This window comes from Ammospiza caudacuta, chromosome 5, assembly GCF_027887145.1.
Source record: "Ammospiza caudacuta isolate bAmmCau1 chromosome 5, bAmmCau1.pri, whole genome shotgun sequence".
Taxonomy (NCBI): Eukaryota; Metazoa; Chordata; class Aves; order Passeriformes; family Passerellidae; genus Ammospiza; species Ammospiza caudacuta.
Window position 1 is genome coordinate 6,445,703 of NC_080597.1, and position 25,942 is coordinate 6,471,644.

Sequence of the window (25,942 nt, forward strand, 5' to 3'; positions counted from 1 at the left end):
CCTGCCAGATTTCTGAATGGGGCTGTTCTGGGCCCTCAGCAAGAAGCAGCAGAGCGCTTGGCTGGGTTTATTCCCGGCTTTGCTGCCTGCCACTGCTCCTGGCCACAGCACAGTCCTGGCAATTGCGGTGCAGGACCTTGCCCTGCGCCCGTGAGGAGCAGCCACGGGAGGAGGGAATTCACTGGGAATTCATGTTTTCTCTCTTACCTCTTCCCAGCAGGTCTGGGCTCGCTCGGGCAGCGCTGCAGGAGCACCTGGGAGCGGTGGTGTCCCTTTCTGAAGGGACAGAGCCGGGCACCGAGCGGCAGCGCAGCGGTGCCGGCCCGGGACGGAGCCCGGCGGGGGGAACGAGCCCCTTTGCGCTGGCCATGAAATCAGTCATGTGTAGGTTTTTGTCCAGCCCTGGGGGGTGGGGGAAGGAATGTGGGTTGGGCGAAGTCTAGGATTACACCACCGCTGAATTTTTTCCTTTGCACACTTTAAATAGCCAGCACCTTTCGGTCCTGCCTTCGCCTCTCCCGCCGCCCGCGCCCCGCCAGCGCCGTCCGCCAGGTAACACCTCTGTCCCCGCTCGCTCTGCCCTGTCCCCCTGTGCCCCTCACCCTGCCGGGGCTGCCCAGAGGTCACGGAGCGTTTTCTGCCTGTTTAATAATTTTCTAGCGTGGCGGGGTCCTCCCAGTCCTTCCTTTGCTGTCAAACGCTTGCCAGTGTTTCTCAGCCCTCTTCGTGTCCCCAGGTGTTTTATAGAGAGGGAGGGGAGAGGTTAAAAGCGCTGATTTGCCCTTTTTTAGGTCTCCTTGGATAAGGGAGAGTGTAATTTCTTGCCAGTGCCTTTTCTTGCCCTCCCAGCGAGGGAGGGATGAATAAATGTCAGTGTAGGGCTGGGGGAGCAGCTCTGAGGGCATGGAGTAGGCTTGGGGGCTGGCACTGTGCAGGGGAAGGTGCCCTCCTTGGCACGAGGTCCTCAGCAATCCCAGCTTTGACACTGGGGACTGGCAAAACCACAATCCTCACCCTTTTTCCTGCAGAACTTGGCGGCCAGCAGGGCATCCTGCCTGGAAGGAACAGGCTCAACCCTCGGTGTCCTCTTGGAGGTACCTGGGGGAACGTGGGGCAGTGAAGTGGTGCCCACCTGCTCTCTGCTGGGCTTCTCTTGGCACAGATGTGTTTGGAGATGGTGCCAAAGGATCTGAGAGCAGTGCTGTGGGAAGCTCTGCAGGAAATGGGCAGATGTTTGGAAGGGCAGACCTTGAGGAAGGCAAGATCCCAGATGCCAATGATTTCTGCATGCTTTATCCTGCTGTTAGAAGGATAGCACCGTTCTGAAAATCACCTTTTCATGTAGCCTTGAAGATTGTCAGCAACAGTTGCTGCCATCAAAAGGATCAACTTGCTTTCTTATCATTTCAGTTTCTTCTCTTCCTGTGTCTAGGACTTCTGTGTGCAGTATCCATCATATGGTCTGTAAAACCAGGCCAGGGCAACAGAAGAGAAAAGAAACCCTTATAAAATACCTTGTAAAATATTTGATCCTGCTGTCATTTCCTTCCAGCCCTTTTTCCCACACCTGACACAGCTCCATCCTGATCTTCTGGGTCTTTGGTGTAACATTGGGCTTAGAAGATGGACTTCCAGAGACAGGAATGTTTTGAGATGCAGCAATTTAAAAAAAATGAAACTAATAGTGGCTTTCAAGGACTAGTTTTGAACTCATTAGTGAAAATGCATGTGCACTCTTAGCACAGCAGGAATCTGCATGAGGAGAAAGGGAAGAGCAGTTTGAGATGTGTGTGGGCACGTCCTTGCCCCTCTCTTGCCTCCCATGGTCCAAATTTCTGCATCTTTGCGTGGTTTATGCTGAATGTGATGAAGGAAACTCTTTTTGCAGGTGGGATGGATTACAGTGTCCCCGGTGCTGTCAGCAATGGTGAAATGGTGCCCACACACCCTGGCATGGAAAAGGAGAAGGAGGAAGAAGAGGAGGAGGAGCAGACCCTGGAGCGTGGTCAGTGGAACAACAAGCTGGAGTACGTCCTGTCTGTGGCTGGGGAGATCATTGGCCTGGGCAACGTCTGGCGCTTCCCCTACCTCTGCTACAAGAATGGTGGAGGTAAGAGCAGCCAGGGCCACCACCCCATGATCCCTGCCAGCTCCTCAGCTGTGCCCACGAGTCTGAAGAGAAGGTGCCAACATGGTACTGCCAGCTGGGCCCCAACCAGGGGCTTGTTGTGAACCCAGTGGGATGAGGATAGCAGCGGGAATATCCCAGGGTTTCTGATGGCTGGAGCTGTGCTTCCCTGAGATGGATGGAGCTCTGCTCCTGCTGCTGAAGTGGGAAGGCTGGAAGAGCAGGGAGAGAACTCAGCTTTCTGAGCTGGTCTCACTTCAGGCATTGGTTCCTTGAGGGGCATCCTGTGCAGATGGGATGGGGGTCCTGGTGGGAGAGCAGGGAGTGCTGTGAGAGGCCACAGGGCCCCAGTGTCTTTGTAGGCTCTGTGAACAGGAACTTGAGGAACTCTCAGGAATTCTTGAACACAGGTCTTGCTCCTGTGTGTGTCCTTGGAGAGCTGTCCCCTGGCTCCTGATGGCAGGGACAGAGAGAAGGGGTTCTCCTGTTTTGGGGTATAAGTACTCCTGCCCCACTCCCTTGGCATCTACTAGAGCTGTGGGAGAGGGGATCCTGCCTCTGATCCCCAGGGAAGGGCTGTGGGAGTGTGGGTGGATGTGGCTGATGCAGGGACAGGGATGGAGGGCGCTGCTGCTGGCACTGGGCTGTGAGCACTGCAGTGTGCTCAGCCCTCCACCCCAGGGCAGCCTGCACTGTGCCTTGGCAGCAGACCTGGGCTTGCTGTGCAGGTGGAGGGTTGCTGCAGGCTTCCACCTTTTAAATGAGAAAAGTATAAAAAATGAAAACACAAAGTTTTTCTCAAGTTTGGCTCAGAGACGTGTGGAGAGAGGGAGCTGCTGTCTGATTAGCTCCTAATTGGGCCCTCCAGAAGGGGAGAGAGAGGGGAAGTGGTGCTTGGCTGGGAGCTGGCAGGGAGTGAGCACTGAGGACCCAGGGCTGAAATCCCCTGGCTTGAGCTTGCAGTGGTCTCATGGGCCTCACTAAACTGCTTTCATCCCAGTGGCATAAAAGAGGATTAAACACTGTTTAGCTACTTTCACGGCGTGCTTTCTTCAGTGCTTGTTTCTTTTCACCAGGTGATCAGGCAGTCTCTTTCCCTGCTGAAAAAGGAGAATTTTTCCACATGTTCTTTTTCTGTGGGAAATGCTTCTTGGCTGCTGATTGAGCTGTGTCTGGTCCCACTGCTGCAACGTTCCATTGATGGGAGCAGGACTTGGAATCCTGTCCAGGCACCCCTTGCCCTGGGTGCCAGGGGAGAGCTCAGGGAGAACTCTGGGGAGAGGGGAGCTCCCATGTGAGCAGCAAAGGCAAGACTCAAAGGGATTTCTCAGCCTTTTTTCCCTGGAGAAATGGGCCTGAAGCAAAGTCCAGTGAAGCACTAGAGGCTGTGAGGAATTTGAAGTTCCAGGCAGACTTTCATCTCTGGCTCCCTTTCCATGAGCTTAGAGCAAGGATGGTGCATAAGACTCTTGCATGGTGAGGAGACAGATTCTGTCAGGTTTCTCCTGGGGCAGAGCAGTGTGATGAGGTGGTGCAGGACACAAGGCTGCCTCATGGAACCCAGCCTACCAGAGACAGCACTGATTCAAAACCCTTCTAACCCTTCTAAAACCTCAAGTTGAATTTTAAAACTTCCCAGAGGTTTGGCCTTATACTCCCTTAGAAATGCTGGTCCAGGCACTTGATTCTCCCATTTTTCTACAAAGGTCCATGGCTTTTATTTAATTTCCAGCCCCAGGTCAATCCCAGCCAGCCTACAGACATTAACTCTTGTGCCAGCACTCCCATCAGCCTGAGGTAGTTCTGCCCTGCTGGATGCCTCTCTGTCCCTTCTGAACTGTGTGCAGGCAGTGGTGACAACTGCTGGCAGCTCTGCCTTGCCTAAATCAAGCCTCTTCAAGAAATGGTAGCTGCAAAATCTGAGTTATTTAAAATCTGAGTTATATTTACTCTTCCTTTCTTTGGGGGTATATTCGCATTACACATTTAATGCTCAATGCATGACACCAAAGCCCTACAAAGTAGAGGAAAACAACAAAGAAGAGGAAAAAATTGTTCTTGGTGTGCTTGTTTGGTCTTGCTTTCTCCTGCAGTGGCAGGGCCAGGCTCTCTCTGGCCCCACTGATTGGGAAATACCAGCAATTGGGAAAATCCTACACGTGTGTCCACCTGTAGCTGGGTCACCAAAAGTGGATTCAGCCCCAAAAGTGGGTTCAGCAATTATAGCCCCAAACCAGTAAGTCAAAGTGACTTGATTATATTTTTAGCCCAGAAACACCTGGATCTGATGGCACACAGCCCGACCAGCAGGGGCCAGGGTTTGGCCAGAGCTCAGGCCCCAGGTGGGACAGTTTTCTCCTAAAATACCCTACAAACAAGCCTCTGTTCTTGGCAGTTGGGGAAGTTGCTTAAAATGATACATTTCTTGCAGATAACTACTCAAGGTTTTACAGAGCTAACATAAGTGTTTTTATCATATATTTTTAGCTAAATAACACTGTTGGTGTTAATCACACAGTGCCCAGGGTTCATCCTCTGTGTCAGCTCTCACTGGGGTCTGTTGCTCAGCATACCAATCTTCCCACCAGGGATGTGAGGGGCTTAGGGCAGATTGCAGAGAGACATCTCTACAGATTTTTCCTTCTCTCCACCATAATTCTGTGCTATTTCACAGCCTACATGTCAGGACCCTCCTGAAACCTTCCTGAAACTTGAGATAACCACTGGTTAGGAGACAGGCCAGCTGAAAATAAGGGAAAACTGGACAGGAAAGCTTGACTTGCTGCCTCAGAGACCTCTCCTGGAGTTTAGTTAAATACAAACTTTTATATGACAGCAATCTTTCTTGGAAACAGGCTTGATTTTCATGATGAGCTGATTTTGTGCAAGCTGGGAGTTGAGAGGACAGTGTTAAGACAAAGGAATCTTACAGAAAGTGTTTCCTCACTATGCAAGAGTCTCGTGCACCATCCTTGCTCCTTCCTACCTCATGGAAAGGGGGCCAGGGATGAAAAATCTGCCTGGAACTTCAAATTCCTCACAGCCTCCAGTGCTTCACATTTCCCCTGCCATTTGCCTTCACCAATTTTTGTTTGCAGCATAGGGGCAGATGTGCATTGTTCCTGCAGGGCTGCCAGGTACCACAGAATCACTGAGATTAGAAAAGGCCTCTAAGATCATGGAGTCAGACCATTAAACCAGCACCCCTTTCAGCTCCTCTTTGTCCACAGGGAGCTGCCAAGGTGCCTTCCCTGTCTGTTTTGCTTATGCTTTTTTATTTTTTTGCAAGAAGGGGGGGCTGTGGGTCTGTACCTGGCTGAGATGAGCACAGGGTGGGAATCCCAGCCAGTCCCCAAAGTGCCCTTTCCCTTTCCCAGCCTCTGCATGATAGCTAAGCTTCTTAATGAAATCTCCTGGGTTCTGAGTTCTCTTGTGCACCAGGATTGTGATTTCCCCTACACCCCCACTGAGCTGAGCCCAAAGCCAGTGAGCATCACACAGGCAGGATGCAGGGAAACCACAATTGATGCCTGCCTGGGCTGCCCCTGCATGCCCTCTGAGCCCAGCACAGCCAAGATGATGCTCTCTGCCTGAGTCTCCCTCTTTCCTGACCTGTGTCCCTCCTTTCAGCACAGCTCCAGTGGCACATGAAGTGTGAGAGGCACATGATGGGCATGCACCATCTTGTGGGGCTGTCTCCTGTGCTCTGTGGGGTAAAGGCCATCACTGCAATTAACATTAGTCTGGGGTAATCAAAAGCTTGAAGCATTTAATCTCTTCCTGCCTGTTCCATGACAGGGCTTGAATGGGAGGGCAGCCCTGGCTGCTGCTGTGAGGTGCATGCTTTCCTGCACTGTTTGCTCTTCCTTTGCATGTCTGCTGCTTTTTGCCAAGCAAATGATTGAGCACCCCACAAACTGGGCAAAAGTGTCAGCCTCCGTGTGCTCCTCAGAGCCTTGGTACTGCCATCCATGGTCAAGTTCACATTGATTATTTCACAATAATCAATGTGAAAGTTGGAATGTCTTTACAGCAGTGTTCTTCTGTATTTCCATACAGTTATTCACAACTTTCTTCTCCATTCTTTGTACATATTGAATTATTAATGTAATCACATCACTCCAGAAGGTGAAATGTGAGGAAAATTCTTTTTCCATGGTATCCTGTATGTGATCTTCCAACCTCTACGCTGTCCCATTCAGGAGGAACCTGCCTGGTGACTGGCTGGAGACAGCCTGACCTCAGACTCCACATGGGGCTTATTTTTCTATCTGCCACTTGACTCTGCCAGGTGCCTTCTTCATCCCCTACCTCATCTTCCTCTTCACCTGTGGGATCCCCGTGTTCCTGCTGGAGACGGCGCTGGGGCAGTACACGAGCCAGGGAGGGGTGACGGCCTGGCGCAGGATCTGCCCCCTCTTTGAAGGTGAGAGGGGGGAGCTGGGAGGGCACAGGGAGGTGGGGACACCCTGGGACACCGAGGACTTGAGCAGAGATGTGTTTCCTCCTTGTTCTGCACCTCCACACATCCCCTGCCCATCTGCCTGCGAGGGCCACTGGCTGCCCTCTTTGGGTCACCTTCACCCAACAGTTCTCATTGTTACATCCCATCCCAGTTTCCTTCTTCGTGGCAAGGAGCTTTGTGCCCAGTCAAGGTTGTCCTCTAAGAGGTAAATGGGGAAAATGCTTCTGGTGATTATGAGGAACCTAAAGCATGCTGCTGTTTTTTTTTTTTTTTTTTTTTTTTTTTTAAGTCAATGCTCTGTCATCTCTGTGAGTTTGCAGGTTGTGTAAAACCTTACTGGTGAAGGTGTCAGCTCTCTTAATGAATTGTCAGTAGTCAGACCCTCTGCTTCTAGCAGAGTTTCATCACAGTTATCCAGCCTCAAGCCACTTTCTTTGATTTCTCTGAAAGTCACAGTTGCCTCCTCCTCATGTGCCAAAACCTTTGGATGCTTCTCTGACGCCTCCCAGAGAAGGTGTGCAGTGCCAATAAAAGAGCTTCTGAAATAAAGATGAAAAGGGGAAGTGAAAATTATAAAAAAATGAATTTTGTTAGAAGAGATGTGACTCAGTAGGTACCACACCATGGTATGTTTCTGCCCCTTTGGGTGGTGTTCCAACCACAACCTGCCCAGCATCCCTCCCATTGCCAAAATGCACTCAAAATACAGAGCAGCAGACACAAACACTGGGTGAGCAGGTCCCACAGGGAATCCTGTTCCAAAGGGAATCCATGAGGGTCACCTGCCCTTGGGGCTCCCTTTCTGCAGGAATTGGCTACGCCTCACAGGTCATCGTCATACTGCTGAACTTCTACTACATCATTGTCCTGGCCTGGGCCTTGTTTTATCTCTTCAGTTCCTTCACCATTGACCTCCCCTGGGGCAGCTGTGACCACGAGTGGAACACAGGTGGGTGTGGAGCCCTCTCCCTGTTCTCCAGCAGATCTCACTGAGGGAAACCTGCTACTGCTCGGGGCCAAGCCTCAGGACAGCGTCTTGCTCCTGTGTGGGTGGGATTTGGGTTTGGGGTGCTGGGTCACTGCAGTGCTGTTGGCATTTTGTGGGAGAGGCTTTGCTGATCTCAGTCTTTGCTAGAGAAGCACCAGTGCTGTGCAGTGGTGACCTCCCTGGTGGCTCCTGCTCTGGGATCCAGAAAACATGAGTGCCCTTCCTTCTTGGCTTCTTTCAATCCTCTTGTTCTGTGTCTTTCTGTGGTTGTTCTTGTTCTGTGGTTCTGTTCAGCCTTTCCATGGAAGGGATTTCTTTTTGTGCATCCTTGGGGACTATACAAAACTTGTCCCAGAGTCAATGTCAGGGAGTCTCAACACTGTGGATGGACAGGAAGGGATTTTTCAGATCCTCTGGTACTCCAGCCATTGCTGCTTACAGTTCTTGTTTCCCTGGGCCTTTCCCACAGAGAACTGCATGGAGCTTCAGAAGGCAAACTCGACCTTCAACGTGACCAGTGAAAACGCCACGTCCCCTGTCATCGAGTTCTGGGAGTAAGTAAAGGACAGGCCTGAACACCCCTTCCCTCTCAGATACCATTTCCATGGGTCTAGGACAGGCCTGAACACCCCTTCCCCCTCATATATTTCCCTGGGAAAAGGACAAACTGCAGTAGCACATCCCAAAAACCCACCCTTGCCAGAAGAGGACACAAAAGAGGAAGCTGAGCAGGTCAGAGTGAAGGTTCTCAGGGGCAGCCCTGTCAAACAAGGTTAACTTCACTGCACCCAGGGTGTTGCCCTGGATCTGTGCTGGCCTGCCTCAGAGCCACCTGATTTTGTCCTTCTCTGATGTCCTGTGTCCCTGTCCCTCGGACCTTTTGGCCTTTTTTTGTCCCTGTCCCTCTGGACCTTTTGGCCTTTTTGCTCTCACTGACCTCTTTCCTTTGAATCCATGCTGCTGTGTGATACCAGCGTGCTCCCAGGAGGCTCTGGCATGGTGGGCAGTGACTTTTGTAGGTGCACTGGTCTTATCTCAAAAATAGAAAAAGGAGTGATGTCCTCAGTATAGGGTGACTAATATGCAAGTTAAGCTGAGGAGAGAAACTCACCAAAATCGAAATGAAATGCTAGGGTCAGACAACTTCACACTGAAATTTGGTCCCTTGTGTTCATTGTTTTCTCTCCTTGTTAGTTACCCTGGGGTCCAGAGTAGCTTTATGTCTGTCACAAAGGCTTAGGATGTTGGCTTAGGATCCCTGATGGTCCTCAGCAGGTCCAGCTAAGCTCTGAGCTCTGGCTGAATGACTGCAGGTGACCCCTCTGCTGCCTCCATGCATTTCCCTTGTGTGTTGGGTGGATGGAGGGCTCTGTCCCTGCCTACCCTCAGGGGGGATGGAGCACACACACAGCACCCAAAAGGCCTCCTCAGCTCAGCACACGGACACTGCTTGTAAACTCCAAAGTTTTAAAACTTTTTTTTTTTGTCTCCTGTGCTCTCCCTCTGCCTGTTGCTCACAGGTGATTAAATGGGGGCCTGCCTTAGGCTGCTTTTCCTGAGGCTGAGCACTGGAAAATTCATTGTTTCTACCACTGCTGTGGCCATCCCTGTGTTACTGGGGAATAAGCAGCACGGGACTGGAAATTTCCACTGTCCATTGCTTCTGTTCCTTCTGTTTCCACTGTCAGCAGCATCTGTTCCTGCTGTCCCTGGGCAGGGAGGTGGGAGGCCAGCATTTCTTTGAGGAGCTCTGACCTGCCAGTGGGGTGATCACACACTCCACAGGTCTCTTCCCAGTTAGTTCCAGTCCAGTGGCACCCTTTGCACTGGTTAGAGTCCACATCCTCAGAAGCAGGCAAAGAGCAGTGTGACAAAGCGTATCTGAGAGTGCACTGTGGTTTTTCCAACCCTTCTCCCACCCTCTCAAACTGCTGCAAGGCTGTGGGGCAGGGAGGGCAGCAGAGTGCCTTAGGCATGGGTTCTCCAGCAGCACCGTTATTTTGGGGTAACTGCTGTCTTTTGCAGCAGGGTGGACACTGCTGTTTGCTGGGCCCCAGTGTTGTGCAAGTCCCTCTCAGGCTTGGGTTTCTGGGACTGAACTCTGGGGTTTCACACTCAGGTTCAACTGTGAGGTGTTGGAGGTAGAGGAGGATGAATGAGTCCTTACTTATGTAAGTGATGACGAAGATTTGACACACACATGGCATGGAAAGGCTGTTATTATCTGACCTCATTTGTACCAAGGTCCACATAACCCAGGATTTTATCTCCACACTGGCTGTAAGAGGATGATCTAGGTGGCCTCTTCTTGTTGGGGAAGATGAAACAGGAAAGATTTATAAATATGATTGTTTGGCAAAAGATTATCTTCTGACTGTGCAGTGGGGATTATGGTGGTGGTGGTTGGGTCTTAGTCCCAGAATGGGATGCTGTGCTGCTCTGTGTCTTGAGGGCTGCCTCAAAAGAGAGAAGTGTGCTAGGGAGAAGGGGTTGGACAGCATTGCTTTTTGTTTTGGGTGATCCTGATGGATTCTGCATGGTAAGTGCAGTGTACCCCTGACTTTGAGGATTGCAGCGTGGCAGAAAAGTAGGTGAACTTTGTGTGTCCATGGCTGGCAGGATTTTTCAGAGAAGGGCACAGCTTAATTTCTCTGAGGCTTTCAGCTCAGACCTGAACCTTGTCAGTAAGACAGCTTTTCTCCCCAAAGCCACCAGGCACTAAGGAGGTGAGAACCAGCCTGATGTTGGGAATATTAGTGGCCAGCATCAGTGACTCCTGCATGTTTCTTTGCTTCCCCCAATGCAGGAGGCGAGTGCTAAAGATTTCTGATGGCATCCAGCACCTGGGTGGTCTCCGCTGGGAGCTGGCTCTGTGTCTGCTGCTGGCTTGGATCATCTGCTACTTCTGCATCTGGAAAGGGGTCAAGTCCACGGGCAAGGTGAGTCCTTGGTTCTGGTCAAGCCTCTTGGCCACAGCACCGGTTCTGCTCACCTTTTACAGGTTCAGAGAGGTCCTTGAGGTCCCCTGGGAACCACTGGCTGCATAAGCCGGTGGGAGCCTGTAGGGCTCAGTGTGCAGCAGGAGTGTGAGCCAGGCTCTGTGGTTTTGGGTAGGAAAGGATGGGAGCACTGAGGCATCTCAGAGCATCCAAGGTGTATATCCCCATCTAGTTCCTCTCCATCCACAGGCTGAGGAGATCCTGCAGTCTTCCTCTGTCTGGGGTGGTTGCATGTTCCCTTCCTTCCCACCACAGCATGAGCAAGCAGCATGTTCTTGCCTCTGCTGGCAAGTCCAGCTGGAAAATTTTCAAAATCATTAGATATAAAAAAAGGTAACCATGATGGCCCCAAAGCCCTCTCTGCCTCAGCACCATAGGAGCTGTCTTTTTGTGCTTTCTATTCATCCCAACTGTTCCTACAGTTGCTCATGTTCTCCAGCAGTAAAGGCCTCCTTTTTCTATCCCCACACTAGTCACGCCAGAGTTATTTCTTGTAAAGTTTTTGGGGAAAAAACTGGTGTTGCTGTCCAGCTCCGTTCCATGCTGTCTGTTACAGAGTGTGCCACTCTGATTTGAACTGACCCCATGACTTAGTTTCTGCCACTGCCTCCTGACCCCATTCCCAGCTAGCTTTGTCTGGAGCCAGCAAGAACAGATTGAAATGAAAAGGTTTAGTGTATTTCCTAAATGGTGTCTTCTCTGCATGTCTTCAACAAGCCATAATGTGTAATGGGGTGTAAACTTTAGCTGCACCCATTTCTACCAAGTTGATGGCATTGGATGTTAGCAGTTTTTCTTGCTTTCAGAATGGCCTGGGATTATGGAACATGACAGGCAAATCAAGCAGCTTACAGGGATGATATTTTCTGGTTTCCATGGAGTAAAATTAGAAGAAAAGAGCAATTGCTTGCTGTGGTGGCCTGGTAAAAGAAAACAGAGGCAGTCTAATAACAGCAAATATGATATGAAGATACAGCAAATGTAGTGTGGGAAGTCCTGAATTCCATCTATTTTAGATACAAGTTCTCAGTCAAATGCAAGTGATTTTTAGCAAAAAGTACTAGTGATGGTGACATCCTGAAAACAGAAACCTCCTTTCACTGAAGCAACAGTGTCCACAGATTTATCAACCTTCCACATATTTCATAATCTGACTAAAGTGATGGCTGCAGGAATATAACCCCACTGGGAAAGAAATATTCCTTAATTCTGAGGATTTGCCTGTGGAGGGTCAGCACCCTGAGCTGAAATCACCCTACTCAGACCAGCAGTGGTTCTCATCCTGCTGCACAGGGCCTGCCTGACCCCAGGAGCACTCCCACAGATGGAACCACTTTGCACAGGCATGTGGATCAGGTTCAAATAAAACCCTGGATGTTGTTGACCAGCATGTGACACAACAATCACACTGATCCCGGCAAGGCTCCTAGTGATGTAACTGCTAACAATGCCCAAAAAATAAAAAATATTGGGTCTGAGCCAAACACTGAGTAATATCTCATTGGATCCAGATGTTCCTATTGTTAGAAGTTTGGCAATATTAATCCAGCAAAGCATTCTCCAAATTCAGGTCTCGGTGGAGGTGTGAGTGGCTGTGGAGTGAAAAACTTAACACAGTAATTCACACAGGCTGTAAAGCAATAGGATGTTACCAAAATATGAATTCAAATCATATGCCAGACAACTACCAGTTTGTACCCTGAGCTCCTAAAACTGATGTTATTTAGAGATTAGAGATGCAACCTGGCATCCTGGAAGAATGTGCACTAAGGTTCAAAGACAATGAGTTGTTTTTATGATTTTTGTTTTTAATCTTGCTTTCATGGGCTGAGAAAGCTTAGACTTGCATCCCATTATTTCCTGAAGGAAGATTTTGGTTGTGTGGTAAATACAGTGATGACAGTTAAACTTGCAGGACCTGCAGATTTGATTTACTGTCACTGTACAGCTCTAAATCAGAAGCTCCTTGAAAATTTGACACTATGAGGGATTTACTTGCTGAAGGATCCTGTCCTTGGTTTCTACAGTGTTCAGGATGCAGATTCAGAGGGACAGGGATGAACCTGCTCCAGGTATCTCAGGCGATCCAGAGCCTCAGCAAGGAGGTATTTTTCACTGATCTTTGTGTCAGTGTTATCCACGACTGCTGAGATACATAGGGCAGAGCACATGAAATGCATGGAAAACCTGGAGCTGCAGAAAGAGATGATAATCTAGTATTGGGTTTTTTCAAGGATGGGATATATTTCAAATCCTGTCCTACAATACAAAACTGAATGACTGGAGGGTGTGTGTCCTGTCTTAGGGAAGGACTCACAGAATCAGGTGCTTTGGACATTGCTTTATTCAGATGGAGTCTATCAGAGTAGATCCAGAAAACAAAATCTTGTTGTGAATTACTGCTCAGATCATAAAGACTACCCAGGGGCAGAGCAGAAGTGGTCATACTGTCCAGGGAAACCAGATGCTTGTTCTCAGCAGGATGTCCCCTAACACAGAAATGGCCAAAGATGAGTCACAGCCTGTGACTCCCACTAAGAGATGGTGGGCTTTGGGATCTTAAAGCAATTTATTCTGGATGGATGGGCAGGTGTGAGAAATGGGTTACTTCACATCATTACATTTTGCACTTTCTCCAGAGATGAGCTCTCCAGTGCACAACTGCCAGAGCTGAGAAAAGAGCTGTAGGGTAGCATTCAGGTGAAGCATGCTGATGCAAGTCCTTGCTCAGCACGTCCACACAGGAAAAATCCTGAAGAAGAAACATTTCTGGTTTTGGCCTAGCATGATAATGAACAACCTCTTCTCAAGGTGGCCAATAATTCTTTAAGGTGTGGAAGCAATGCAAAAGGATTATTCACATTACTTGAATTGTTGAGGAGATTGCATGAGCTCTCAATATCAGTTTGTGTGGGAAACAGACTGTAATGTAGTGTCATTGTGGCATGCTGCAGTAAATAGCCTGAACAGTCCCGAAAGCACCCTGGTAGTCCCCAAACTGAGTGTCACATTTACCAGAGTTAGAGAAGTCCCTGAAAGGATTATCTGATACTGGTTTTCCCCAAGGGATGTAGCTCCTTTGCTAGAGAAAAGTGCTTTTAACCCTACCTATCTGCATTTCTCATGGGGCTAGTGACACAAAAAGCAAGAGGACGTGTGTTCAAGTATCAATGCAGGGTGCATCAAGGCAGGGAATAAAGAGCCTTGATTCCATGATTCAGAAGGCTGAACAAATGCTGTATTTAGCTAAATTATATTACACTCTATTATACTATACTAAAGAAAAACCTGTGACCCTTTCAGTCATGACACAGCTTTGACCTAATTGGTGAATCAGTCCAAACACCCATCAGCAGAGTCCAATTAACAAACCCCCTTTGGTAAACAATCTCCATAACACATTCCCCATGTACCAAACAACAGGAGCAGCAAGTAGGGATAAGAATTGTTTTCTCTTCTCTCTCTGAGCTTTCTCACTGCCTTCCCCAGGAGAAACCCTGGGAGAGAGAATTATGTCTATCTCTGTTGAGAGAATGTGAATACCACATTCAAGGTCCTGTTTGGGTCTGCATCCCAGACAGGATGGCAATTTAGTGGCAATTCTGAGACTTGCAGCCCTGCTCTGAAATGCCCATGATGAGGTCACTGCAGTGGGAAGGGCTGGGCACACCCCCTTTGCCAGTCCCAGCTCTGAGCTGCAGACCCCCAGCATTGTCCCTGGTGGTCCTTCAGTGGCAATCACGTTTCAAGGTGTTACCTGCAGACCCCTTCACCCTTGCCACTAAATGCTGTGGAGAAGAAGAGACTGTGTGTCACTCAGATTATGGAGTAGGGATGTGAAGATGGATATTGGGGGCAGCTTCTTCCCTGATGCATGTAGATATTGCACCACTGGCTTCAGAAGACCCACTCTGAGTCCAACCTGCTGACAGCCTGGCTCAGGGTCTGGATTGCTCTAGGACTAGAAAGATTTTCTCTGGCTCCAGGCACACAATGGCACGTCATACATTTCCTGAGTGCATTTTAAAACATGTTTCTTTCTCCTGCAGGAGACAGCAAGGTGCTCAGCAAAGCAGCCTGACCTGTTCCCTGCCCAGGGATGAGTGCTGTGCTGCTGGCTGGCACTGTGTGCTGTGGCCCATGCTCTCTCTCACACTTGTCCCTTCCTGCTCCTCCCAGGTGGTATATTTCACTGCCACGTTCCCGTACGTCATGCTGATTGTTCTGCTCATCAGGGGAGTCTCCTTACCTGGGGCAGCCCAGGGAATCCTCTTTTACCTTTATCCAGACATCAGTCGCCTTGGAGACCCTCAGGTAAGGTGGAGGGGGGATGAATGGCTAAGCTGTGCTTGCATGGATTCCTCTGGCAGCCCTCACTCTCTCCTTTTTGTTTTCCTACTCTTTTCCTTCCAATTTCTACTTTCTGACCCCTCTTTTGCCCCCCTGGGGCTCTAAGGCAGAGCTGTGATACTGATGTCTTTTCTGATAGTCCCTGCTCTCTTGCCCTCCAGGGCTGTTTTCCTGTCTGAGTTGAGTCTGAATTGCTCAGGGGTATGGGCAGTGGGATTTAATCCTTTCTCCTGAGTGGTGCAAGCTATCCCTCCCATTCCTGGGGAAGCTCCTCTGCCGTGGAGCCAGACAGTGCATGGGGTGCCCCTTTGCATTGTGCTTGTGGGGATGAGCCCTGCTCCTGGCACACTTGCTCCATCTCCCTTGGGAAGCATGCTGGGTGCATGGATGGTGGGAGCCATGGCATGCTGCAGCAGCAGTCCCTGGGCCCTGGCTGCCTTTCTCTCCTTCCCATCCCTGGTGAGAAATTCCTGCCTGTTTGACAGGCGGGTCAGGGCCCGACTGCTGCTTTTAATCTCTTTGGGACAAGTTCTTCCATGTTAAATCCTGGCTCCAGCTGAGCTACTGTACCAGCCTTTGTGTGAAGGTGTTTCCAAAGGAGATTAAAGGGTGCCTGCCTGGAAAATAGGCCAGCAAAACCCTTGGTAACCCTATTAACTCTTTCTGGTCTAGCACCACTGCTAGGTTATTACTTTTGCAAATGGGACCATAAGTGTTGGTGGATGTATGGCAGGAGCTGCTGCTCCATCAGCATGGAGGTGCAGAAAAGCATGGCAGGGTGAGAACAGGTCTGTGTTTGCTGTCTCTGCACTGATGAGGTGCAAGAGGCTTTTGAAATGAAACAATATTTTTGAGTGGTGCTCCTTCTCTCATGAAAAGTCCTGTTGTTACTGTGGCTGTGTTGCCCAGGGGACTGAACTAAGCCACCTCAGGCGTGACATGGCTGGTTCTAGCTGTGTCCTCATTAGGTCTGTCCTGGCAAACCTTTTCAATTACAGCCTGGGCTTTAGAAGCAGATCTTCCTTCCAGCCTAGGAAATGCTGGCGGAAAGGCAGAGTAACCCTTCAAAGTAACAGGATGGCTCCGAACAAGGGGAGGAAAACTCTGCTAAACCAAGGGAGGAAAACTTTCTTCTCCCCCCACTCCACACTCCCTGATGAATGCTTTACTTCTGAGACAGAAAAGCAGGATTTGGCAGTGATGGTTGCCTTCCTCTAGCATGTTTTAACCATCCTACTGAACTGTGCAGCAGGGCTTGAGTCTTCTCTTGTGTCTTCCCATCAGAGAGGGAAAGATTTGTGCCCCAAGCCCCACACAGGTGTGGCTGTGCCCTCCTGTCTCTGCACCGGGACTATGGTGTGAGTCCTGCCAGCCCATGGGGACCAAGCTGATTAGAATTAATTTGTGCTCACAGGACAGCGAGCTGTAATTGTTTACCAGCAGTTCTGTACTGCCATGAAAAATGGAATATTCTTTAATGCTTGGGAAAGGATTTTGGAAATTAAAAAAAAAATGACCTCTCCAATCTAAGCCTTATGAGAAGGCATTTCAAGGGGAGGTTTAACAAAGGGCAAACAATATGCAAGAGGCTAAAATCAAAGTTCCTCTAAAGTATATGAAAAACTACATGAAAAGAGGGGATGAATTATTTATCAGATTCTACCAGGGGAGCAGCAACAGCTGAGATGCGATTAAATGTCAGAGTATCAGGCTGGTGTGTGGAAATCATTGCTTTTCACCTGCCAAGTGACCTTGGACAGAATTGGGAAATCCTGTCTATGAGAGCTCAGTTGAGCTGATTGGTAATGGTCTCTTCTGGCTGTGAAGTGCCCTAAATCTTCCTGCATCTTCATCTCCTCAATCTGTGAAATGCCTATAATTAAAATGGTAAATGAATTGCAGTTGATAGGTAGATCAGACCATACAGAGAGCTGCCAAACCAAGGTGTTGAATAAGGAAGGCCAGTTATGCTTAAATATGAGCAGATAACAGCAAAATTCTATTTTGAACTGCATGTCCCTACAGAAAAAAAATAATATATAAAAAAACGAGCTCATAGCTCATTTTCTTAATATGTATATTATTTAATATTATGATGTTAGCATGTCAGTCATAACTAGACCCAAAGTCTTTTCTCACTCCTTGACTGCATTGCTGTGCTCCAGATGCATCCTGTGTGTTTCATAGTGTGGACCAACAGAGGGTCTTGGGATCATCCTCTATTTGTACTTTTGATCACCCTTTGCATTTATCGCTTTTATCACTTGTTTTATTCAGCAGGAAATGCTGGAAATTTATGAATGTGATTAAGGAGAGGGATGCATAGTGGGATCCACCAGTGAGAAGATGAAATGAGAGTAGAACTAAGATTTAAGTGTGTAAAACTTGTCATTAAAATAATTTTATCAGGTGCTGTCAGGCTTTCTGTTGATTGAAGCTTTCATATCACTGCCAGTCACTGTTTAGACAGACAGACAGATATAAAGAGAGGACAGGTGGGGCTAATGCAGAAAGGACTGTCTTGTGTGTTTGGGTTTGCTTTAAAGAGAAGAAATGTAATAGTCTCCTTTCACTCTGGTACCAAGTCTCAGCTAAATTTCCTTTGGTTTAATGCTGAGTGAGAATGAAGTTGTGCTCAGAGGCTGCTGTTATGCTCAGAGTTTGTGTCTCTCTGGAAAAGCAGCAAATGTTTCTCAAAGCCTCCCACTCTTATTTTCCTCTTGAAATTTCTAGAAAACACCCACCCTGCTGTATTTGCTTGTAGTTTATCCAGTCTTTACATAAACAAAGAAGATTCTGTGATAAGATGCTTTCCACCCATCTCACATGTGAAGACCGCTGAATTTGGGGGCTGTATCCCAGTTCTGGGGCAGGGAAGTGCAGGAGGTGCCAATAGTCAGCAGAATTGAGCATTTATTTCTGAATATCCTTCCCTAATTTATTTCTGAATATCCTTCCCTGCATCCCTCTCATTTTCTTTCACTTATTTCCCTGAGGATTGGGTTTTGGAGTGCTTGCCCCTGCAGATTTCCTTTATAGCTCTTGTTTCCCAACAGACAGGACAGAAAGGGAAGGCAAGAGAAGATGCCCCCAGTTTTTTGGGGAGGTCTTCCCCCTGTGCCTGTGGCTGCAGAGGGAGGATGCTGAGGTCATGGTTTGGACCAGGGCAGCTCTCACATCAATGCTGAGTTAAGGATAAGCCTCTCCAGCCACCACAGGGAGGATGAGAGATACGTACATCCTGCAGGGCCAGGACCCGCTGGGTTAACCCTGGGCCCCTGAAGCCATGCTGGGAAGGGGTCAGAGCCCCAAATCCAGGCCCTTCCCGCTGCTGCTCTACGGCCAGCAAACGCTGCCGCTTCCCTGTGAGCGGGGAGGGCGACCACAGACCTGCTAAATATTATTTGTTCCCTGTATTTATTGTTTTCCCAGCAGGGCCGTGTCCTGACCCGGCGTGCCGGGTTTGCACAGCTTTCCCCTTCGGCGGGCGGGTGTTTGTTCCTCCCGCTGGGCCGTGTGTGGACATGTGCACCGACAGGGCCCCGATTGTCACCCACAGGGCCCTGCCTGTCCCCACAGCCCCGGCAGAGGGGCTGCGAGCCGGACACTGCTCCCACATGGCCCCGGGCACAGAGGGCAGGCACCGGGCGGCAGGCAGGGAGAGCTTGGTGCTCCCACAGCGGGCCAGAGGGGCTCGGGGCTGGAATCCTCTGCTCTGCCTTGCCGGAGCAGCGCATCCCTGTGGGGAGAAGCGCAGCCGGGTGGTTCCCTCCGCCTCCTTGTTCCATGCCTGTTCCCAGCCCTGCTGCCCTGCTGAGCCTGATCTCAGCGCTGACATAGCAGGAAGGAATGAAGCCAGCTGTCTGTCAGCCCGCAAGTAGCAGGGCGGGGAGGACCATAAAGCCTGGCAGCGAGGAGCGTCCCTTGGAGCCCCGCTCGCCCCTTTGCACCTCCCCGGGGCAGGCAGCTGCGTTCCTTGGGACGAACCGCAAACCTGTTTGTTATCTTGTGATGTTTAAAGTAACCCCAATGGTGGGAGAGCCCTCCTGGGCGCAAAATATCCCTCCAGGCCCCTGAGGTGTGGGGATAACATGAGGTCAGTGTTCTCAGGCAGGACATTGTGGGGCCTTGGGTGCTGGCAGAGGGAGATTAACTGGGGAACAAAGCCCCTGTTCCTCACTCCCAAGGAGTATTTTCCAAGCAGATGGCATTGGGAACATGGTGCTGGGCAGATGGAACAGGAACACTTTACAAATGCCAGTGCCCCATTCCCTGTCTCCTGTCTGCTGGGATGAATGGGGATGGGGGAAGCATTGCCCTGGGCCTCAGTTCTGTGCTGGTGCAGCAGGGTGGGACGTGGGCTGCATCTTTGGGCTGGGGCCTGTGGGCCAGCCCTGAGCCAGGGGGAATGTCAGCATGCTGGAAATCGAGCCCTGACAGTCTTGCAGTAAAACCTCAGGAGTCACCACGTCCCTTTCCAAGGCAGGGATGTGTTTGTGTGGTGCAGTGGGTGGCTGGTGGGGAGTGCCAGCGCCCCAGGCTGACTCTGAGCCGTGGTGTTGTGAGGAAAAGAAATGCTGCTTGAACTGTAGCTCAAGATTTGGCTGGGTTTTGCTCTCTGCTATGCATTACACCAAGTGTGACTCTCCACACAGCATGTACCCACTCCGTGCTGTGCTGTCTCTGCTTGCTGATGGGGACAGTTCAGTGCTTCTCAGCATGCCACCTATATTTGATGTATGGCATCCACTGGGGTTCAATAACGTTTTGCTTGAAAGTGGTTTTGCTGTTATTATGTAAGTGCTTTGAGAACTTCCTAAGAAAGGACTTGTTTCAGTATTAGGAGCTATTAAATTCCAGTACATGTAATAAAGTGAATATTGCTGAGAAAATTAAGAGACAGAGGAATGGCCATAACCATCTTGAATAACTGCAGCTCAGGTGTAAATGTTTTGGCTAAAAACAGAATAGGAGGCTATTGCAAACTGGACCAAACAACATGTTCAAAGAATTTGAATTCTGAATTAAATAAACTGGATGGCCTAGAAAAATGCAAACAATAATTAAATCAAAATACCCATTCTGCCAATATGCCAGTAACATCTGAACAGGATAAACTTTACCAGTCTCTTTGGGAGCAGTGGCCAGAGAACAGCAGGATGCTTTTATCTGCAGTGGAAAGAGAGCACTGCCTGACCCTGCAAAGCCTTTTAGTCTGACTGGTCTGGGAAACAGCTGCAAAAACCATTTCTCTGAGTCACTACAGGGAGAGAAATGAGCACAGGCAGCAGGCTGGGGAGAAAAAGTTTGAGCTGCTTTTGCTGAAGTGAATGGTCTCTGTGGAGGGATAGAATATAAGAAAATATAGTGCAGAAGGCAGTCTCACCCCTGAGGAGTTGCAGGTGTACTAATCACCAAAGATTAGGAACAGCCCTGCCCTTAACAGGCCACAGCTGTGTCCAATAAGAAGATGAGTGCTACAAAAGAGTGGGCTAGCTGGTGGTGAAGAGAGTTGGAGGTTGTTGGTTGTGCTGTGAGGAGGTGCCCATGAGAAATCACCAAGAAGGTATGGAACTTTTGCAATATGATGACAGCAGGTCTGTGTAGCCCCTGTGAGCCCTGTGGGGCTGGATGGGCAGTGGTGCTGCTGGAGGAGGCTGGACCCTTTCCACTCCCAGTGACCCCACAGTCCTGGGACTTGCTGCTGCTGCTTGACCCCATCAGCAGTGGGTCAGGAGCATGCATGGCATCAGTCCTTTGCCTCCTCAAGAAATCTGGGGGAATCAGTCAGGAATTGCAAGGAAACTGGGAAGATTATAGATGTCTCTTGTCTTTGGCCCAAGAGCTGCAGTGACCTTTTAATGCCTGTAATAATGTGCAGACAGCCTGAGCTGGGGTTCACAGTCATGCTAAGTAGGATCATAAGCTCTCCATTCAAGCTTAGCTTTATTTATGGTTTCAGTGACAGGCTGCCTTGCTTCAAACAGGAGCATAAGCTGAGGCAGGTCCTGTAGTCCCTAAGGATATCCCTTTGGGGCTGGACTCCCACACAGCCAGGTGTGCACCCCACAGGTGTGAGACTGGGCAGAGCAGGCAGGGAAGTGAGGAGCCCACAGACCCCTCTGCTACACAAGTTGCAGGGTTATCACTGGATTTTAGAAATGAGCCATGTCATAAACCACAGAGCTAATGAAGCTTGGCCTCTTGATATTTGTCTTCCACCGTGGCTGGTAAAGCACCATTTCTTTTCCTGCTTGAGGGGTGTTTCTCCTTTGCTTGTGTGATTTATGTGATATTTAACACTGGTTGACTCTTCTTCCCTGTAGCTTTCTGCTCAGTAGGGACCCTGAGTTCCTGTCTTTTTCCCATTCCCTAACTGTTGTGCAATTCATAGGTAATTGTTATCCTTGAGGTTTCTGACAACTGTTAAATCTGGTAGAAAAGCATCAACTGAGTCTAATGTTATGACAGGCATGGGGTAGGCAGCTTAATGGCAAAAGTCTTGTTATCTTGACAAATGGAGCTACAAGAGCTACAAACCCCATGAGAGGGTGTGTTTTGAGCTCAAATTTGATGGAAAACAAGAGCTCTATCAATGAACAGCAAAATAAAAAGCAAACCTAAGAAAGCATTTGATTCCAGTCTGTGCAAAGATGTTTAAATTATTGATGCAAAGGTGTCTGCTGCTCCAGCTCACCTTGGTGCCTTGCTGTGCCTAAAACATAGCTGCAAAATGAAAGGTGTGCCCGTGCTGCCCAAGAGCACACTGATGCTTTAGGAATCAATTTTAAAAGGGCTTTGATCTATTTCTAATGTCTTTGAACTGAAAAAAATTTATACCTTGCTCTCTAAACCCATCTTCCCATTTATCTCCAAAAAGAGTAAAATACACTCAGGTCAATTACTTTTTTGACTTCCCAGTGCCTCGAATTAGTTGTTCCAGTCCCATCTCATCACCCATCCCTTCCAGTTCTACAAATCAGAGATTGGATCTCACTCCCTTTTTGATCTGAAACCCAGAGCCCAGGGTTTCCATGGGGTTGGAAGATGGAGTTGAATGTTAGGCAAGTGGCTTGCAGAAGAGTCAGGGAGAGCAGTTTCACCAAACCTAGCCCTAGCAGCACTTTGCCTTCTTTCTCAGCTGGGGTTTGCAGCAGTGGGTGGGGAGAGGATTCATTCTGTGCATCTATGCCTTAAGCTAAATCCAGAATTTCTTCTGAGAAAATGGTAGTTAATGGGATTGTAACATGCCTTTGTAAGGCTCATTAGCCAGGAAGGAGAAGTAAATATAAAACAAAACCTGTCACTACATGGTTGCATTTTGGCCAGTATGAAACAGGAAAGGCAGAACCATGCACTGGTAAGGGTGGCATGAGCAATGGGGGTGGTTGGGCAGGTGCTGCCCAGCCAACCATTCCCTCAGGACATGAGGTCTTGGCTGACAGATACAGGTGTGATTTGAAGGCATCAAAACCTCTGGAAAGCACTATGGTGCTTTCCATTGACCCCTGTTCTTCTCAGAGGTCTCTGGGGCAAGGCTGCTGCTTGAGGGCTTACTGGCACTGTCACTCTGGGAGAGGAGAGTGTAGTCAAATAGAGACTTTTCTCATAAAGTTGTCCCAGCAATATTTTATTTCTGCTTTTTTTTAGTCTTGAAAATGTGGCTACACTTCAGCATTGTTGAATGATTGTCTTATCTCTGTTTTATAGAACCTCTAGGGAAAAAAAGATCTTAGAGAACAGAAGTTTATTTAATGATCTTTGTCATTGCTTCATTCCCCACCATTGGTTCCTGCTTTTGCTGTAGTCTGCAGCAAGTAGTGACAGTGCCTGAATTGGTGACTGCACACAGCTAGGCTTTCAGATGAAATTTGGCATTGACAAATGTCAGCCTCAGAGCCCTGGGATGTGTTATTGACAGTGAGAGCAAAGGGCCTTATGGGAATAACAGTGTTTTTGTATGTTCTTTTAGGAGCTGACTTTTGCTGTTTATTTCTAGCATTCCCCCCTCCCAGTTGAATTTCATTTAAATTTTGGAGTCATTACCTTAGGTCTTGGAGGGAAGGGCTATCACCACAAGCAGTATGTACCTGTGCAGGCCAGTTGGAGACTAGGCTTGCCCAAATCTTCCTCTGGTGGCAGAGGGCTCCTTCAGCTCTCATGGAAAGTGTTCATCTGGTCTCCTCTTGATAGAAGGCTTTGAGTATCACAGGGTGCTATTGTAAATGCAAGTCCACTGACAAAGGAAGGAATTATGAGGAGGACTCCATCTTATCAGAAGGCCAATTTATTACTTTATTATATTATATTAAAGAATACTGAACTGTACTAAAGAATACAGAAAAGATACTTACTGACTGCTAAAAAAATAATAATGAAAACTCGTGACTCTCTCCAGAGTCCCGACACAGCTTGGCCCTAATTGGCCAATGAGTCAAAACAACTCACACCAGAATCCAATGAAACAATTACCTGTGGGTAAATAATATCCAAACACATTTTACATCAGCACAACACAGGAGAAGCAAATGAGATAAGAATTGTTTTCCTTTTTCTCTGAGGCTTCTCTTGCTGCCTTTCAGCTTCCCAGGAGAAAAAGCCTGGGTGAAGGCATCATGTTCAGGGAATGTGAATGCCACAGGGTGCTGCAGATTTGTCAGAGAAAGAAGGGTGGTGATGAAGAGCTATATGTGATTTGGGTGGATGAGGCTCCTGATGTATCCCTTCCCTTTGGCATGCCTAGCCCCCGTGGGTGCCTCACTGAGCGCTGTAATTCCTGGCACTGTACAACCTCCTTCTAGAAAAGGCTTGTTTCAATGCAGAGTCCTGCTGGCCTTCTGATCCCTGGCCTTTCTGGTGCTTACAGCAGCCTTGGGGCTCTGCCTCTTCCCATCTGCGCAGTGTCTGTGCTGGCCTTGTCTTCTCACCTGTGTTTGCATCTCCCTTGCAGGTCTGGATGGATGCAGGCACTCAAATCTTCTTTTCCTATGCAATTTGTCTGGGATGCCTGACGGCTCTGGGCAGCTATAACAAATACCATAACAACTGCTACAGGTAACTGCTGCCTCAAGCCTTCCCCTCCCTGAACATGAGGGATCTGCTGGAGCCTGCTGGCATTGGAAGTGTCATGATTTTTGTTTCTATTCAAGGCATAGAAAACCTCTTTCCAGGTGTTTTCTCCCCACATCCAGTTCTCTGTGCTTTATACCCAAGGGAATTGTCTGTCTGTCCCCTCTTCCACACTCTTCAAAGTTAGAGCCTCTTCACTAGCTTTGTGAGCCCAGCCCACATTACAGTCCCCATTATTATGTGGGTGCACAAGCAGCTATAGGGAAAGGAGAACTGTGAAATCTAATGGCTCTCAACTGGAGTCCTTTCCCCTTGTGATTTATCCTTCTGTGGTTCATTTGGACCCAGTGACTCTGTCAGTGCTCTGGGTTTTCCTGTGTGTATCTCATTTGGTTACATAGGAGCCTGCAGATGTGACTTCTGTTTATTGCATGCTGGACTGCAGGAGCAGAAATGGACCAGGTTGCCAGATAGAATCAGGCTGCTGAGTTGAAGTGGTCCAGTGAAAATAAACTCATTTTGCTGTAGGTGTATCCATCCCCAGGGTTAAAAGGCTTGTGTGAGAGGATGCCACCTCTCTTCACACACTTTTTCTGCTGATTGGGTTGCTCCTGCACTGACTTCTCCCCCCATGTTTTAAATTCAAAATTGTGGTTGTTGCTATCAAAGGCTCAGAGACACCGCTGTCTACATGATCCTTGCTTGGCATCTTTCTTCACTTTAGGAGTTCATTTCTGCTGCAGGGCTGCCTCTCCAACAACAGGGCTAGGATGCTTGTTTCTTTTCATGTCCCTTCTCCTACATTCGGTTTTGAGAGAAAAAACTGTAGGAAAATAAGAGATAATGGATCTGTTTCTGGCCTTCAACGTGTCCTTGGACTTTAGCCCTTTGCATCTCCAGTCTAATATGTAACATGGAGATGACGACAGGGGCTGCTCAGCAAAAGGGTTGTAAAGACCCTCTGTAACTGCAGCTGGGAGTTGCTGTAGCAAGGGGACAGACCTCTGTCTGCACATGATGCTGTGCTTTTACCCTATATGCTGCTTAGCTCTTCTAGGAACACTGGTTTTAGTTTTGGTGTCAAAATTTTTACCAGCCTTTCCCAGGCATGGACTCAGTTTCAATGAGACAGTCCTGTGCTCTACAAGTTAATTTGGATAAGAAGACAACCAGGATTTAGCAGGGGAGAGGGACATCAGCATGGTGCCCCACTTTGTTGTGCCAGGCCAGGTACTTTATTGCCAGGTCACCCATTCTGGGTGACCTGGAAAAGGATATGGGCAGTAGAAACCTTTGTTCATGTGGCAATGGTCCAAGATGGCCATCAAACAGTCTTGACCGTTTCTTGTTTCCTGTCACAGCAAGGGAATTCTTCAGGTCTTCATGGTTCCATTTCAGGTGTAAATCTGCAGATATCTCTTTGATCTGGCCATCCCCTCATTTTACTCTCTACCATGACACCCCTTCCCACCTTCCAGATAATGGGAGAGCACCTTTCAGCCCATGCCTTTCCAAGGAGGGTTTCACCTGTCATGGATACATCCAGGGGAAAGAGGGAGAAACACCAGGAAGGACAAGGAACTATTTGAAACATGTGAGAATTTGTATCAAATTACTGAAAATATCATTTGAGTGGAGAGCAGGCACTTTATAGCAACTGGAGAAATGAGGTTTGGGCTTCCCATTGTGTAGCTGGGATTGGTGGAGTGTGGCCTTGCTTTCTAGCTGGGAGATTCCTTGAGCCTTAGAAACCAAATGCAAAGGCAGAGCTGGGTGCTGTGCAGTCCTTGACAGTGCAAGGAGCTGTGCTTTGGAAGGAGTGATTTGAATTTGTATGATGCAAGGGCCCTGACCTAGTTAACATGCAAGCAGAGGAGCACAAAGCCCCAAAAATGCTATACAATATACAAAAATGCTATTTTCTGATACAGAAAAATCACACT

The 25,942-nt window shown here is 48.6% G+C and overlaps 1 protein-coding gene across 1 annotated transcript in view; it reads left to right on the forward strand.

Annotated features, from left to right (window-relative positions):
- Nucleotides 1-25,942, forward strand: part of SLC6A13 (solute carrier family 6 member 13) — a 32,344-nt gene that overhangs the window by 55 nt on the left and 6,347 nt on the right. The window contains 10 exon segments of the mRNA XM_058806157.1: nucleotides 218-384; nucleotides 488-523; nucleotides 526-552; nucleotides 1,889-2,110; nucleotides 6,420-6,554; nucleotides 7,402-7,542; nucleotides 8,051-8,135; nucleotides 10,388-10,520; nucleotides 14,760-14,894; nucleotides 23,881-23,984. Coding sequence (XP_058662140.1) covers nucleotides 369-384; nucleotides 488-523; nucleotides 526-552; nucleotides 1,889-2,110; nucleotides 6,420-6,554; nucleotides 7,402-7,542; nucleotides 8,051-8,135; nucleotides 10,388-10,520; nucleotides 14,760-14,894; nucleotides 23,881-23,984 — 1,034 coding nt within the window. The 5' untranslated portion in view covers nucleotides 218-368.